The sequence below is a fragment of the Carya illinoinensis genome, chromosome 1, assembly GCF_018687715.1.
Source record: "Carya illinoinensis cultivar Pawnee chromosome 1, C.illinoinensisPawnee_v1, whole genome shotgun sequence".
Lineage (NCBI taxonomy): Eukaryota > Viridiplantae > Streptophyta > Magnoliopsida > Fagales > Juglandaceae > Carya > Carya illinoinensis.
Window position 1 is genome coordinate 47,222,409 of NC_056752.1, and position 16,815 is coordinate 47,239,223.

A 16,815-nucleotide genomic window follows, 5' to 3' on the forward strand; every position below is an offset into this window, starting at 1 on the left:
GGAGAAGAGGTGATTCTGTGTGATGAGGTGTAACTGTTTTATTGTGTTTTTACCTAAGTGTTGCCTTGTGAGTGGAAGGCTGCTATTTTGGGTATAACAGCCGGACCGCTCCGCAGCGGTTCGCTTGTTTTAAAGCCCAGTATGCTACCGCGTGCTCAGATTGTGGTGCAAAAGCAAAAGTAGGTGGACCAACATATTATTGCTTGTATTGATTCTGAAAGACAAAAATTTTTGTGGCTAAAATTCCACCAGTATATCTAAAGATAGAGCTGGAATATCTCATATCAATTGTTGATGTACATTTAAGGAGTGAAAGTACTTATGCTAACTAGCTTGATGACCTGGGTATTGGGTATAAGCAACTACACGAACTTTTGCCTACAATCCGTTTAATGCCAGTATGTGGGCAAAGCTAAACATAAGATGTACGATGAGTATAGATGAGTAGAGGTATGAACAAGGGAAATTAGTACACCAGATGGAAACCAGCTGTAGCCGCTGGAGAGTGGTTCTGTGGCTGATGAAATTGTATCCGGTTCTACAGCTGAAGAGTTCCTTGCTAGGGGTGTTGCCTCAGCAAACTCGGGTGGTGAGCTCGGTGTTGCGGATGAATTCTTCCCAGGCTCCAGTGGAGATGTAACATTATCAGCATCTGCAATAGAGCAATTCGAAACTTGGGAGTTTAAAGATCAGACCGTCTTTCCATTTATGACGAAATGCTCCCATGTTATATGGGAACCTCAGTCTGCTTTGGTTCCATTATAAGGTTGTGATTGGAGACGAGTCAGTTTTGCCATATATGAGTAGAGTTATGTTAATATTAACTTTAGACGATAAGATAGGTTAGGTTTGGATGTTGAGATGAGAATTTTGAGTTTGAGATAAAAGTTGAAAGTTGAATAAAATATTATTTTTTAATATTATTATTTTAGGATTTGAAAAAATTGAAATGGGATTTAAAAAAGTTAAATTGTTTATTATATTTTAAGTGAAAATTTGAAAAAGTTGTAATTAAGAGATAAGATGAAATGATAATTTTGTATTTGAAAAAACTTCCAAGCCCAAGACTATGTTTGGATGCTAATGTGATTTCATATGATTTGTAAATATTTGTGAAAATGTAGTAAATAGTTTGTGAATAGTAATGAAGACTGCTTTACTTATCAAACAAAGTCTCTATTAAAGTGGCCGCATCTATGCCATGCAAAAAACTCCTCTGTGAAAACATGCACTTTCGCCCTAAAAATATAATTTGAGCATTAATGATTGCTGTAAATATAATCTCTGATTACACTTGCATGACTAGGACAAAAAGTTCGGATGAATCAAACCATTCAAAGCAATCGATGTAGTAGCCACATGAAACGTTTCGTGGCAAATGTGACTGTGAATTGAGCGAAATACAGAAAATTGCAAGAGTTTTTTATTAGGTGAGTGCGCTAAGCCTTGATACCTGAACCGGAAGGATTTGTATGCCCTGAACTTGTTGGGCTCCGGAGAGGAGGCAATACCGGTGACGCTGTTCCATTATTATGTAAAGAAAGATATTATCTTTGATGTTATTTTCCCTGTAATTAAAGAGACACGAACATCCTCGCAAATCTATCCAAGATACACGCAAAAACTTCCATGGAAAGTAAAGTTTGAGTCAAGAAAAGCTCAAGATTCAAGAAACCAATTAGGGCTGGGTTTGGTTTTCGAACCTGAGCAAAGTGACTCCAAAGATCCAGTCCTGTTCGAACTGTCCTCGCTGGTTAGCGGACAGACCAAAGGTAGAGAGAGCACCCTGGTGCCATTGACTGGAAACCCCAGAATGGATGACTCCCGGACAAGGTAGCAGAGGCAAATTCCATTGTTGCTAGAGTTTAAGGACGATGATAAGGTGTTGCAACAGTTGTCGGAGGGCGTGCCAGAGAGGTTGTTTGGCGGAGACGAGATGTAGGGCAAGCATGGGGAGAAAAGAACAAGCTCCTGGGTGCAGCTCGAAGGTGGTGGGCCGGCAGCAGCGACAGCAAGGACGAGGGTGATAAGCGGCATTGCGAAGGCGGCGATCACGGATGTGGCCCATGTGGGGAATTTTGATATCTTTGGGAAAAGTCTGAGAGTCATTTGGTGAGAGAGAGAGAGAGAGAGAGAGAGAGGTATTTGAGATCTGGTAATCAGAACGGGTGGGTGGGTGGCGGGAGAGCTGCTGTTAAAAAAATGGCCAGAATTCCGAGAAGGTCCTTTCGTTTCCGAGTTATATACGTCAATTTTCCGTGTAGTTCAATGACAGTTTCACACAAAGGCCTTCTAGTTCTAGTTCAGCTCCATTTCCAAAACTGCCCCTTAGTCTTTTCTTTACCCTTCCATGATTCCAATTTTAGTTGAAATTCAACGTATTTATGAAAAATGTTATGAAAAATTGGTCCAATTTTTCATAAAATAGTTCAATGACAGGTTTGGTCCAATTTTAGTTGAAATTCAACATATTTATGAAAAATTATATTCACCAATTTCACGCTATACATTATATATAATTTTTTAATTTTTAAGTTTTTTTCTTATCAAATGTATGATGTATGGATGATTAGTAAAAAAATTCAATTAGTTTCAAAAGAATAAAATTAAAAAAAATAAAAAATAAAAAATAAATATAATATGTAGTGTTTAGAGATGATGAGTAAAAAAGCTCTTCTCGTTATCTCCTACACCAAACAAGTTTAGCCCTGACAGTTGATGTACTCGATTTAGGGCATGTTTGGAATTGCGGTAGAGGCTTTTAATAGAAAAATTAGTTTGTTTAGATATTACATATGAAAGTAATTTTAATTTCAAATAAACTAAAAAGTCAAACGTGCTTTCTCGAATAGTGCAAAACGTAATTTGAATTTTAAAAATAAATAGCCATACAACTTTAAGATAATTACAACTTTTAAACTTTTAAGGATATGATTATAATTTTTAAAAATTTCAAAATCATCATTTCTACCTCGGAAAATATTTTTTTAATTTATTTCCAAACAAACGTAATATGTATGAAAGTGTTTTAAACATATAATTACCAAACAATAAATAACCTTTTAGAGAGATGTTATTCATTATCCCACATCACACTTTACATATTTTAATATTAATTTTTATTTTATTTTATTATTGTTAAACTAATTGAGTTGTTCTAATTATCATCCATACACCTAAGGGTGTAAATCGGTCTAGTTAGGTCCATCATTTTCCTCGGACCGGACAAGTAGCTATCAGTCCGTTCGGTTTGGTCTAATTAATTTTTTCTTTTTTTCTTTTTTTTAAATAAATTAATAAAAAAATTATTAAAATTACTAAATTAAAATTAAGTGAATTATTAATGTAGATTATGTAACTAACTCATTAAAAAAATATTTTATATGGTCAATGATAATAAATTAGATAAAAATTACATCATTAATTTATATAATTACTATATAAAAATAATATATTAAATTATTAAAAATATTTTTTAAATATATATATAGGATTTTGGTCTGGTCCAGTCTAAAATTTATGGAATTAAGACCGATCGGTCTAGAGTTCAGTTCGATTCAAATGGTTCGGCCCAGTCGATTTTTCCTGTCCAGACCGACCGGCTTACACCTTTACATATATCACATATTTATTATAGAAAAAATGAAAAATAAAAATAAAAATAAGTGTGATGTGTGAGGATGATAATTAAGCGGCATGGTTTCATACTACCATTCCCCATTGAAATTTGTGTTATTCCATTACATAATATTTACATCATTGAATTTTGTGCTTATGATTGATCAGATACTTATTGTTTATCGAATAAATCTCTGATTTTAATGGGTAAGCTTTTTACTTTTATGACATCTTACAGTCATTTGAGTGTGGTGTCAAAAACTCCACTTCATCTACCACATTGGTGCCCCCTATTTTTAGGATACATAGAAGAGTCTATTCTTATTTAGGGATTATATCAAGTTTTAGCTCATTTCCTGAATCTTTTTACTTTATTTTTGAATTCCTCTCTTTCACGATCAAACAATTGTGACTTGTGAGATCAATTAAGAAAGTTGTCTTTCTTTAGATCAGAAAATGTTATCCGATGATCCAGCATAAAAATTTTTGTTGGGTGTTTCTTCTCTTGGAGTGTAACTGATGAGGACAGTCACAGGTGGATGGTTCATTTCGTTCGCCGGAGTGGCATGCTCCTCGTTTACCTTCTCACACCATCACCTGGGAAGAGTTTGCAAAGAAGCAGAAGGTAATTTGTTGAGTATTGCTGATATGCTTATTGAAGGGGTTGGTTAACTTCCTTGACTATGCTTAATATATACCTCATTGTGTTCATGAATTCTTTTACTCTCTGATTACGTGCCCTCCTATGTATGTGCTAATTCTTCTTCTGTTGATTTGTGTGGAAATTTTTACTTGGAAGACGAAAATGCAATGAAGTCAAGTTCAGTAATTGGCTGAATATTTCATGATGAGGGTTCTAAGTCCATATAAAAAGCAGAGCAGAGGGAGGGAGATGCACCAAATCCTGTACTGCAACCTTGACCTTGGTATAAAAGTGCAGCTCTCAGATTTTCTTCTTGGTAATGAACACCAATGTCTAGGATGACTAGCATCATGGGCCATGGCATGCAAAATGGTATATATGCTGATTACATTGATTCAAATGAAGTTTTAATATTTTCAATTTTTTTAATTTTAATTATTTTTAACTTGTTTTTAACTTTTTGTAACGGCCGGGGTGACTAGTTCTCGTTTGTAAGCTTTTGATTGGTTGATATAGCATTATAATATCTATATCCCGTTAGAACTATAACTATCAAACGTTTGAATGATACGTGGGCTACATTAAAATAAGTACTATATTATATGTGGGCTACCTCAAATCTCTTAGCACGAAAGCTTGTTAACCGTTGATGCTAGTCATATTATAAAATCTTTGCTTGGAAATTATATGTGGGCTACATTATAATAAATAAGTATTATATTATATGTGGGCTACATTAAATCTCTTAGCACGAAAGCTTGTTTACAGTTGATTGAGCTAAGAAGTAAGAGGACATCTATGGTAGTGAAATACTGAAATATTATAAATTTCTCGTATTGGTCTCTTAAACCAAAAGCCCTTTATTGTCTGTAAAATTATGGTACTAAAAAATGAAGAAAGCAAGGAAGAGTGCGGAAAGATTAGGATTGAGCAGAAATTCAAAAATTCGACTTGGACGCCGACCCTGCTTCGACCCCAACTTTTCTTGGAGAGAAAACTCCAACTCGGACAAGTCAGGAGGCCAAACTATCCTGGGACTAAGGTGGCCCCCGTACAGGAGGTGCAAATAGAACCCCTCACGCGTGTGCGAGTGGGTGTATGGGTGCGTGCATGTATGTGCATGTGCGGGCTGTGTGTTTGTGTATGTTTGTAAATGCACGCGTGCTTGTGTGAGTGCATGTTTGTGTGTGTGGGGGTGCGGGTGTGGGTGGTGGGTGTATTATTTCTTACTTACTAGTAAAGCTCGCTTGCCATCTCTCTCACCATTATAAAAAAACCTTTTATAATATTTTTATTTTATAAAAAAAATAAAAAATAATATTTTAATATATAAAATGTGTGGTATGGGATGATGTGTAGAATTTATCATTTGAAAAAAATGAATTTTCGATTAAAAATAGTGCATCACAAATTTATCTTCTTCTTCTTCTTTTTTAAAGAACGGATAGAATTTGCCCACTTTAAATTATTATATAGCATTATTTATTAAAAAATAAAATAATTATATTTAAAAATCTTTATACCACACACCATCGGCATTACTTAATTAATTTAATATTCATGTCGTCTTCATTTGCTACTCATCATTTCCATATGCTATATTTATTTTTATTTTTTTAGTTTTATTCTTCTTAAGCTAATTGAATTCTTCTACTCATTATTCGTACATCACATATTTAGTAAGAAAAAAAAAATTATGTATAGCGTGTAGTATAAAGATGATTAGTAGAATTTTTCTTTAATTATATCAAAGTTGTGAGTCATAGCATGTCCGATTTGAACTAAAAATAAACTGAAGCTTATAAACTTGGTCGGTGGACCTTTAAACCTTTATTTCCACTAACACATGCATGTGTATTACAAAGAATACATTCTCACATAAATAAACAATCACCCAATATGGCTCTCAAATATCTATCCCAAGGAGCCCAAATAATAGTGCACACCCTAACATTAAAAGAACACTCATCAAACAATGTCAAAGCGCAAACATACTGCAAGCTACCAGTAATAGTTCAAAACAGAAACTCCTAACACAAGTAGCAGAAAGGATGGTGAGAGACTGTGAGAGGGCATGGCAGCCGATGGGGTCAGAACCGGGCGGCTTCCAGTGGTTGCAGTTGGAGCTTCAGAATCCACTGTTGGAAATGGCGGATTTAAGAGCGGGGTCGTGTCAGATTGTGGTGCCTGAGCAGGTGATATGGGTTCCGGGACTGAAGAAGCTGCACGCTCAAGAAAGCAAAATGATTTGGCATTAACATCAAGTATAACTAACACCAAAAATGGAAACCATTACACGTGCCTTTTCACAGTAGTAATAGTACCTTTAGGACTAGGAGTTGGAGAGAGTCCAGGGGAAGGTGCTGGCTCAAGCGAGACAGGACCTGCAGATGAATTTGAAACATGTGAGTGTGACATCCCAAAATTTCATTAACAATAAGTAGAAACAGGGATATTTCCAATTTCCAAATAAATGAAAGGTACCTGGAGCTGGAATAGGTGCTCCAGAGGCTGCAAATGTAAGAAAAGCTTGCATTAGAATCTCGATATACAGCTAATTAAATTCCGATGATATGTTCATCATGAAGTTTTTACCTTTGCATTGGAGGGGAACTCCAGGCATATTACAAGCACTTGGGAGAGAGATGCCCAGGGACTGATTAATAGGTACTTGCAAAGGAACATTTCCGGTTACAATAAGGCAAAAACAGTCCTTGCTGCCACTTGTGAGGGACTTGAGCGAATTGCAGCAGGCTGCACTTGGTGAGTTACCATTTGCAGTGCTATTTGTTACAAAGCTCAGGCAAGGGGTGAAGCTTGAAATCATTGAGGTGTTGCATGGGGTACCAATCTGGCCATAAACAGGAATAATCAAGACCACAACCATGGCCAGTATAGGAACAATGCGTGAACAGGGATAAAACAACTCCATCTGAAGTTTCTTCTAACTTTGATGTTGAGTATAGGAGTCGGGGAAACCAAAGCACTGATGTGTTGAGAAGATAAAGCACAGAAAACTTGAAGACTTTTGGACTTTGATGTATTGGGGAGAAAGGGTTAGGGAATTTATAGATAGATTTGAGGAGGTCTTCACTACTGGTCAGGCCAGGTAAGAGAAGTGGAGGGAAATTAGGTGAACTTGAAGTTGGTCTTGGAGTTCAACTACTTTAACTAATCTCTGTGAAATAAGTAGCAGCTTGCTTGAAGTAGGTGATATTGGCGGCTTTTTGTTCCATCTGTGTGGTGTAGCCTCTCTTGACGTTCATTTCCAAACCATTTTTTGTGCTGTCTATCATTAAACTACTCCGGAAGTTAGAATTTTCTTTAACGATTCAGCCAACAGGACCCATGCATATCTCAGTTTTAGTTGACCTTACTGCCCCAGAAAGCTTCATTGGTCTGGGTTAGCTTATGATGAATTCCGTTATTATTAACGACTCCCCCATTAAACTTTTCAAGAATATTTACAAGTCAGTCTCAACTAAATTATACAGTGTCCTCCAGATCAGACTTGTAAATATAATTTTTCTTCCAGAAATGGGTGGAAACTAAAATACTGATCCCTGCAACTCTCATAGGAAGCTTGCCGCCTGATGAACCACAACACCTCCCCTGGACCTATAGTGGAACAACCTGCGGACCTTACAACAACACGGGCCGAGCTACAGTAAGTAGATTTCGATTTTAGTTCATAGAGATTGACGATACATAGATACTGATTTTTTACACAGGAGGACTTGTTTAACAGGAGATTTCCTGTTTTTTTACACAGAAGGCAAGCCAGATCCATTTTGAAACTATAAGATTGTCTTTAGCATTATAAACCAACAGCTCAATTCTTATGGCCATACCATACTATCTACAAAATAAAACAAGTTTCAATCTAACATTCAACAATTCCAGATTTTAATTTCTACTGAAAGATTGACAGAACCCAGAGTCGCTACCAACTTCTAATCTGACGGAGGCATATAATTTCAATGGCCTCGTGATCTGTGCTGACTAAATGAAGATTATTCTTCACCAGATGAGCTTAAGAATTCACTCGAGCATATGTAGAAGTTGGAGGGGGGTGGGGCAAAAAATGTCATCAACTTGGAGCATTCGATATTACCATCAGCATTACAATTGCCGTAAAAAGAACGTTTCTTACACTCGAGACAAACTATGGAGGAACAGAGACTCGTACGAGATACTTTTAAACAGAACACGACATCAAGACTACCAGTGTCCCTATCTGCATATCTAATGACAGAAAAAAACTGTATCTACAACCAAGTCACCTCCCAACAAATTCTCTGCATACTAATGGAATATTATAATGGAATCAGAAACAAAACGCAGCTCGAAAACTTCTAATAACTCCATTTTATGATTTTATTGAGAAGGGATTTGCAGGAGAGTAGACCTTTTCGTTCCATACTGCTGCACTTAGAGCTTCACATTTCTATCAAAAATCCAACTGAACGGAATGGTGGGAGCTTGCTTGGCCTTTCCTTGAGCTCTCTCCTCTAGCCTTCTAATTCTTGGAGGTAACCCACAAACATAATCCTGTGCTTTTCGCCCCTCGGCTGAAAGTCCAGTTAGCTTCTCCACTTTCCATCTGCCGACCAAAAATTCCAATATATCAGCATAGTCCTTGGCAGTGTAAATCCCTAGCCGCTGCGCAACAGCTGAAAAGTGCTCAAAAAGATTATCATCACGGCCATCATACATCAGGTGGGCTGGCATGGAGATTTTCTTCCTCATCATGTCAGCAAATGCCAAGACAGCTCCATCAGGATCAATCTCCAATAGCTTTTCAACTATCTTGGTGTAGGCGGTTTCATGGCGTTTCTCATCTGATGCAATTGTGCCACATATTTGTGCCAAATTCATGTCCCCATGCTCCTTGGCAAGCCTGGCAGTGTTCCCATGGGAGATAAAGGTTGCCCTTTCTTGGAAAGCGGTATAGATGAATCCAAGGTAGGGACTATTTTCTGTTCGAGGATCCTATGAGGAAACAAAGAAAATCAAAGTCAAGGATCAAGCAGGGATGGTGTGAGATTTAACAAAAAGAAATCTATTAAAACTACCAGGTCAGCTACTTATTTTTTGGATGACCTCGACTTTAAAAAGAAACTAGTTGGGAGATGATGCCTTGTCCTGAAGGAAGAACTCATATTGTGCTTTTAAAACATGATTTTAAGAGGTAAATTACAGGAAAATTGCGTGAATTAAATAAGATTCAAAGTACTCATCAAGCTTCAAAAGATGGAACAATAAACCAGAAAAGGTAAAAACAGACATGGATTGAGCATGCTTGTGATTGTGTGTGAAAGTTTTACATACATTTATGCATAAAAACAGGCGTTGATCTGTGGAAGTTTCAGATTTTGGCTTCCAACACACACCAAATCCTAGCATGAATAACCAAGCATCCACCAACTACGTGTAATGCAAAGGATCTAACAACTAAATGCATTCTACAAGTCTACATGTGCAACTATGAGTGGTGGTCTGTGCGTCCGCAATTGCAAACATTTGAGAGAAGACTCCTCAATATATGTGGCAAGGACCTCACCATTCCTGACCCAATCAAATACTGAATTGTCTTCTCAATTTGCCTCATGTCTACTCGTCCAGTAAGGTAGAGATACTTATTGAGTAGGTCCCCATGCCTGTTTTCTTCAGCTGTCCATGCCCTTGTCCAAATTGCCCAAGAAGTAAGGCTTGCACCTGTTTCATCCCGAACTCCATCCAAGGTATTAAGCATGGTTTGATAAGTTGGAAGGGCTTCTTCTGTAATCATATCCCCAACCAAAACAACAAGGTAATCATCTGGAATCTCCTTTGCCCTCTCCCTTAATTCCTTGACTTGATCGTGAAAACCATCAGAGGCAGGGTCTGGCAGGAAATCCTGTGGTTGCCAACACTTCTCAACTGGCTTCAGGTGAACTAAAATATTCTGTTCAGCCCAATCCTCCATGGATTTAAATATCTCAATTTTTTGCGGTGGCATCGAGTGGGTGACTTGAACATGAACCTCTCGAGGTGGCGTAAAAGGCTTCTTTGGATTGTCAACCTCCCTGTGCATTAGATGGAAGAATTTGATATTAGATTGTCCAACCAACCAAAATGTAAACGGTTCAGAATGTGCTTGTCACAAGAATGGTACACCAGTTTACAATGACCTAACAGAAGAAAAGACCTGTGCAATGTCATTATCTGAAGTTCATTCATGCCCCATCACATTCAGTACATGAACGAAGGCATGGAGACAGTTACACAGTATATGCCCAGGACCCTAGTCAATAGTTCAACCACATTTGATATGTACATTCAAGTAATTCAGATATGTTTAAAAGGTTATTTAGTACTGAGAAGGACAACAAGTGGATTGGGCACATCACTACCTCCCAACACTTTTCTCCTCCATATGACAGCATTGCAGGAACTAAGGAAGTTGAGCTATCAGATGATCTACAAGAAAATGCACTGAGTTTGACAAAAGCTTTGGAGAAGTAATGGGTAAAATAAATTGTTTGATTGCATACTTTTTTTCTAACAGACTGCCAATAAAGAATAGGGGAGGTTCTGATTCCCAGACTAAGCCATTTGATGCAATTCTTCAAACAAGAAATTAGTTAGACCCCTAAAAGAACTTCATTTTGGAAGGATTCATTGCATAACATCCATCAAAGGATTGCTCCTAAATAAAAAAAGGTTGGATAGGAAATAAGTAATAATTGCCAAAGTCAATTGACCAACAGTATATGTGGTTATAATGAACTGAAAAATATTTATTTTTTGGATAGGCACTGTCTTTCCGGGAACAGCGTTCCAACTAATCCCAACTATTCAAAAAAACCCAAAGGAACAAGGAAACCAATTTCCAATTAAAACAAATTAAGATCGTAAAAGAATATCTAGAGTTATTTGATGCGTGAGAAGTATACAGAGAAACATGAAATGACAGGGTAAAATAATTTTCAGCAGAACAGGAGAAGAACATACTGTTATATCCATGGGAACGATATAGATGATTAAGCTAATTCCACAAAGGACTGCAGATGACTAAATGCCAAATTACCATTAAAACCAAGAAAAATGATAATAGAAGTACTGAATTTAAATCATAAAATAAAAGGATAAAATGAACCAAAAATGGAGAGAGAAAAATGTCCCAAAGAAAAACTCCATATTCTAATGTAAGAAAAAGTGTCACCAGCACGCCTCCATAGATTGAGATGCTAAAACACATTCTTTTGATGACGTGGAACCTTACCATGGTAGGGCCCTTCGGACCCCTAGGGAGTTAACCCCAAATACACGACCCTCCCATCATAACCGCATATCAGGTAATCCAAGGGAACTCCTAATACGGAATTACATCCTAGATGTCTAAGTGTACATCTCACCTCAAGCACACCCTTTGACCACTACACAGCTTAGTACTGTGCTGGGCGAGAGACAAAAACAAATTAATGGAAAAATTATTGAAAATGTATCAGATCATGTTAAACCATCAAAAATTAAGAAGTGATCTGGTAGGAAACATTTTAAGCCCCAATAATGGTGTTATGCCAGTGAGTATATTGACTTACACACAAGTATCACTATAATGAAATTGAAACATGGCATGCACAAAAATAAACCGATGGCCAAAAAGTTAAACAGAGCTACAGCTGCAAGCTATGATGGAATTCAATGATTTTCCTCATATAAAGATATGGTAAAAAGAAGGGGAATTGAGGAAGAAACGAGGAACCTGTGCATAATATATACTCTCACCAGCTTGAATATTCAAATCCAGAGGAAATTAATATTACACAGATAAAACCAAAACAATACGCATAAGAAATTCAGATGATTATAAATAAGCATCTCGGCAGGGTTCTTTTCTAAAGTCCTAAAGAGAAACAAAAATAAGGGTAGAAGTAACACGCTGTCTAGTTATTTTTTTTTTTTGGGGGGGGGGGGGGGGGGGGGATGGGGTTGCGGTGGCAGCAACAAAGTCCAATCATGGGCAACTGTAGACATGCATCAAGTAAGCTTCCAGCTGAAGCAAAAACCGCTCAAAGCCAAAACTGCTCAAAGCCAAAAGCATGATAAAACAACAGCTGGGCAATCATGCATCCAATAAATTAAACAAATATCTAAACTTAAAAACGACCTTAAATTCTAAATGATATAGTCCTTAAAAATGAATCCACTCATCAGGGGAAAACTAAAAATTTAGGCATGTAAATTTTTCTCAAAGCATGCGTTTCCAACAAGTCTTCCACCAAAGATGAATGAGACATCAGAAAACCTACACATTCATTAACACACACTGCCAACAGAAACAAACCAAAAAGAGGAAAAAAACTAAAGACAATAAAAACTCTAACCAAAAGTGTCAATACAATAAAGAAGAAATTAATGCAAAACAAAATAGACGTTCCACCAAATAATAAAATTAATTAATATAATAAAAATCCTAACCACCTCCAACTAAGTGAAAAAGATAACCATATAACAAACTAGGCATCAAAATCACAAACCACATAGAAAACTAGGTAATGCAAGAGTATATGCAAACCACGTAACAGCGCAAAATGAAAATCAAGGTCCATGATACAATTAGATCGGGTCTTGAAAATTTTTGAAGGAAATGCTTTAAAAAATGAAAGCATACAGGAAATTATTTGATAAGGTTTCTTTGCCAGTATCATTGTTTCTTAGATAAGAAAACAGAAAATTTGCAGATAAAACAAACATTTGAGTCTTGTAGAGAAATAAATTATCAGAGCGACTTCTAAAAAACAGCTTTAAAAATACATGATAGAATACATTTTCTGCATCATTTATAGTTTTCTCTTGCTTTCCTGGCTTTTGGAGACCACACCAAGCACAGATCAAGAAGAACTGGCAAGATCATTCACAACAAAATATAGAATCATCAGCCGTATAAGAAGAATTGAGTAGAAATAACAAAAACCACGATCTCCACATATTATAGCAAAACCATTGAGAAACTACTACATACAGCACACGTACAAGAACAGAAAGATTTCATACATTTCATATTGATTGGTGAAATGTAATTAGAGCCATCAATAAAGTCTTAAAAATAGAAGCTTGAAAGCTCAACGACTGTATCAACTAAATCTATCTCAATGATCTCTTGTATCAATGAGTTCAATCTAGAATAAATAAATAAATAAAAAGGGGCCAAAATGGAATCAACAAAAGCTAGAAAGAAGGGAAATATTAAAAAACATAGAAATATCTCGAAGATCACCAATAATCACTTGAGAAACAAATGCCCTTGTAGGATAATTAGAAATTAGATATGAGGCAGAAGAGGCATCATCTCACATTCAAAGCAAATACTTTTGTGATGCGTAAAAACAAATAATAAGATCAGAAGATACGCTTATGCAGGCGCGAGCCAAAATTACAGGTTAAAAAGAACAAACAAAGACCCAGATCCATAAACAGCTCTACAACAAGAAACTATACAAAGATCCATTGATTATTCCACAGATATGAATGCGTGAGTCTTTAGAAAAAACCAGAAACTGAAGGAAAAAGCACTCACTTAGAGCCAGAGCTAAGGGTTGAGGCCATGAAGAACTTGGGAGATCTGAGGCTGGACTTCTGTGGGAGAGCAAAAGAAGGCAGCTTTGGAGGTTGAGAAGTGAAAAAACAGAGTTTGAGAGCCATCGTAATTGGTTTCTCTTAGCTTCTACCTTTCCGTTTTCTTTCACCACAGAACAGAGAGAGAGAGAGAGAGAGAGATGCAGGGCAGGGAAGCCGTCCAAAGAACACCAAGTAAATAGGTAAAACAATAGGAGAAGGAAAGGAGAACCACCTCTAGTGGCTAAATGCGTGGGGTACGTATAAAATGCTAGCAAAGTGCCATTGTTTTTACATAAAACTACACTATCACCCTTTTGAATTTATTTCTAGATGCTGTACTTTGTATCCTTGTCATATTATCTATTACTATCTAGTCCTGTCGGATTATTATTGGTACCATCCTATATAAATATTTGTGTTATGATATATGAATATGCAAAAATGACACCTTGAAAATAAATGACATTTCTAAAATATTTCTAGAAATTGTGGGTTTAAATTAATTTCTTAACTAATATTTATATATGTTACATACAAAAAAATTTATATTATTAAAAAAAATTATTACCGACAACTCTTAAATATGACAAAAAACTAATACACAATAATTCATCATGTTTGACCGACAGGAGTTTGTGCATTAATGTACCTTTGTACTTACGTAGGGGAGGTGGCAATATATTATTAATTCCCACCTAGGTTGCAAGTATGCAATCCAGGGCTCTAGGAAATGGGCACTGAATCTGAGGGTAAAGCAGTAAAAGAGAAAATAACTTAATGATGAAGTTATAGCTTTCCTTTTCTTTGTTGTTATTTATATGGATTTTATTACATATAAACGTAATTGTATATTAATTTATGTATTAATATTGATTTATTCATATTTAATATTTAAATTAATATTATTTTTAATAAAATTTATTTTTTAATCAATTACATCATATTAATATACAGATTAATATATAATTATACTTGTAATTATATTTTACTTATTTATATTGTTTTTACATGAATTAATTAACCAAGCAGAAATAATAACGTGGGTAGGCGAGCAGAAGAGGAGAGATTATCAGGATCAGGACGGTCCTGCCGACTTCGCGTAGACATATATGCAGGCCAGCCTGGGTTTGTCATTATTAAATTTGTGTTGGTGAACAAGAAAGATCATATCCCACTTGTCACGCTTTCTTCCTTGCATGGTTTCCACTTTGGAAAGCAGCATTGTTCACTCGGCCTCTACAATCTGTTTGCATGCGTGCATATATGTACCGCTCTCTCGATCTCCGTCTGGTGCAGTACTGGACGTACAGCTGCCATCCACGAGGAACCCTGCTGGCCTTCTAAATATCAAGCTTGTCTTCTTCTTTCCATGTTGACCAACTTCGATCGCCTCTCCTGAGCATGAACAGTGCTGTAACTGTATCATGCAAGATTAGGTAATATTCGTCGTGTAAATTTTTAGGCTGCCATTAATTATTCAAGTCCTATATTTCTAACTTTGCCCTTAATTTTATTTCAAAATTTTGATCAGTTTGGTTTTATTTCTGTATTACCAACAACTATTTTAGTCCTTCTACGTTCTTGACCGTCTGATTTTTTTCTGTTTTGTTTACAATTTTACTCCTTAATTCTATTATTTATTTTGTTGTGCTTGTTGTCGTTTTGCTTCACCGCCTAAATATTATTGTCTTTTTACATTTAAGATCTTATCACTTAGTCTAACAGAGTCAATTGGACTCAAATTTAAAACTTAATATTTGTATTTCGTTTCATTTGTGCTGTGTTGGGGGAAAATTTTCCCTAAGAGTTCAACCCAACCCAGGTGGGGATGCCATCCAACCCAAGGCCAATTCTAGGCCTATCCAACTCCGGGTCACATAACTACAGGCACTCCCCAACTTAGGAGAACTCAGGTCAAGCCGACAGGCTGGGTGGGCCAGGACCCAAGAAGCGCTCAACACCTCTACCGTCAGGGAATGAGCAGCACGCCACCTCGATAGAACATCACGATCTGACCTCTCCCCCCTTAGGCCAAGTCACATTTATAGGGCTCTGGCAAAGGCCACTCAAGAGGGGGGCAGGGAATAGAGCTGCCTTAGAGACATGTATAAATATCCCCCTCAAGCACCAAATGAAGGTAGGCTAAACGATACTCTGAGATTTTTCTTCTAAATGAAACTGATTTAAACATCGGAGACTCCATTCGGCGACCCACCAGGCTACTAGAGTGGAGAGTGGTTTTGTGTGTGCGGGTAAGTGAAAACCCGAGCAGTCTGGCCCAAAAGCATACGAAACACGTCATTAACACTCTATATTCTCACTTTCTTTAAAAATAATAATAATAATAATAATCTTTTTATGCTTTGAATTTGTGCTACTCGTGAATCTTGACAGTTGTAGGTATACTTCTTATTCTTTCTTCTCTCAATGTTATATGAATGAATTTGTTATAGTCTAATCACATCATATACATATCCATCACAACAAAAAAAAACTAAAACAACGTAAAAACCATATTTACATATTTGCATCTGATCAAGTGGATCGGTAGTTCACATAAAATAACCCCAACAAAATCAAACAAATCCATACGACTGACTATACATGACACCCAAAAAAACCCAATCACAATGAATCAAATCTTCAGCAGAGAAATCTTTTGATTTCCTCGCACTTTAGGAGAGAGGAAGACAAGCAACAAAGACATGTACTGAGAACCAAGGTTTTAAATTATATTCTGTTCCAGTTAGAATGGCTGGAATTTGCCGTTATGGTGTAGTGTCCAGTACACTCTACCACCTGGTTTCATTTCACTTTAAGTTTCAGTCCTATTTCGGCCATTCTGATCAAATTCAAGCCATTTCGGCCAGAATTGAGCGTTTCAGTCTCCATTCCATTTCGGACTGTTTTTGTAATTTTCTTTAACTTAGATGGCATTTTTGTAAATT

General features: G+C 36.5%; 3 protein-coding genes across 4 annotated transcripts; all 3 read right to left on the reverse strand.

The window, feature by feature from the left end:
- Positions 1-180: 180 nt before the first annotated feature.
- On the reverse strand, positions 181-2,239 carry LOC122278463 (non-specific lipid transfer protein GPI-anchored 25). Of its 2 annotated transcripts, none has more exons than XM_043088653.1 (3): positions 1,704-2,236; positions 1,454-1,519; positions 181-652 (listed from the first exon to the last, which is right to left on the reverse strand). In XM_043088653.1, exons 1-3 carry the CDS (start codon positions 2,107-2,109, stop codon positions 390-392), a joined length of 735 nt encoding a protein of 244 aa, XP_042944587.1. In that variant the 5' UTR covers positions 2,110-2,236; the 3' UTR covers positions 181-389. The 2 variants fall into 2 exon arrangements, with proteins under 2 accessions (XP_042944587.1, XP_042944590.1); XM_043088656.1 differs by having other exon boundaries at positions 414-652; positions 1,454-1,602; positions 1,704-2,239.
- A 3,815-nt stretch (positions 2,240-6,054) lies between these two features.
- On the reverse strand, positions 6,055-7,921 carry LOC122278479 (non-specific lipid transfer protein GPI-anchored 20-like). The gene is made up of 4 exons (XM_043088667.1): positions 6,857-7,921; positions 6,746-6,772; positions 6,586-6,645; positions 6,055-6,483 (listed from the first exon to the last, which is right to left on the reverse strand). Exons 1-4 carry the CDS (start codon positions 7,191-7,193, stop codon positions 6,263-6,265), a joined length of 645 nt encoding a protein of 214 aa, XP_042944601.1. The 5' UTR covers positions 7,194-7,921; the 3' UTR covers positions 6,055-6,262.
- A 425-nt stretch (positions 7,922-8,346) lies between these two features.
- On the reverse strand, positions 8,347-14,085 carry LOC122278473 (stearoyl-[acyl-carrier-protein] 9-desaturase, chloroplastic-like). Its single transcript, XM_043088661.1, has 3 exons — positions 13,827-14,085; positions 9,825-10,329; positions 8,347-9,253 (listed from the first exon to the last, which is right to left on the reverse strand). The coding sequence occupies exons 1-3, from the start codon at positions 13,949-13,951 to the stop codon at positions 8,693-8,695; spliced, it is 1,191 nt and encodes a 396-aa protein (XP_042944595.1). The 5' UTR covers positions 13,952-14,085; the 3' UTR covers positions 8,347-8,692.
- Between the last annotated feature and the right edge of the window lie 2,730 nt (positions 14,086-16,815).

Coding starts and splice junctions, on each gene's coding strand:
- LOC122278463 (XM_043088653.1), bottom strand. CDS start 2,109: ATGACTCTCAGACTTTTCCCAAAGATATCAAAATTCCCCACATGGGCC. Junction 1,520..1,703: donor TTTGGAGTCACTTTGCTCAG/GTTCGAAAACCA, acceptor ATAATGGAACAG/CGTCACCGGTATTGCCTCCT. Junction 653..1,453: donor TACAAATCCTTCCGGTTCAG/GTATCAAGGCTT, acceptor GCTCTATTGCAG/ATGCTGATAATGTTACATCT.
- LOC122278479 (XM_043088667.1), bottom strand. CDS start 7,193: ATGGAGTTGTTTTATCCCTGTTCACGCATTGTTCCTATACTGGCCATG. Junction 6,773..6,856: donor AGTTCCCCTCCAATGCAAAG/GTAAAAACTTCA, acceptor TTACATTTGCAG/CCTCTGGAGCACCTATTCCA. Junction 6,646..6,745: donor AGCACCTATTCCAGCTCCAG/GTACCTTTCATT, acceptor ATTCATCTGCAG/GTCCTGTCTCGCTTGAGCCA.
- LOC122278473 (XM_043088661.1), bottom strand. CDS start 13,951: ATGGCTCTCAAACTCTGTTTTTTCACTTCTCAACCTCCAAAGCTGCCT. Junction 10,330..13,826: donor ACCCTTAGCTCTGGCTCTAA/GTGAGTGCTTTT, acceptor TCTAATGCACAG/GGAGGTTGACAATCCAAAGA. Junction 9,254..9,824: donor ATTTGATTGGGTCAGGAATG/GTGAGGTCCTTG, acceptor GTTTCCTCATAG/GATCCTCGAACAGAAAATAG.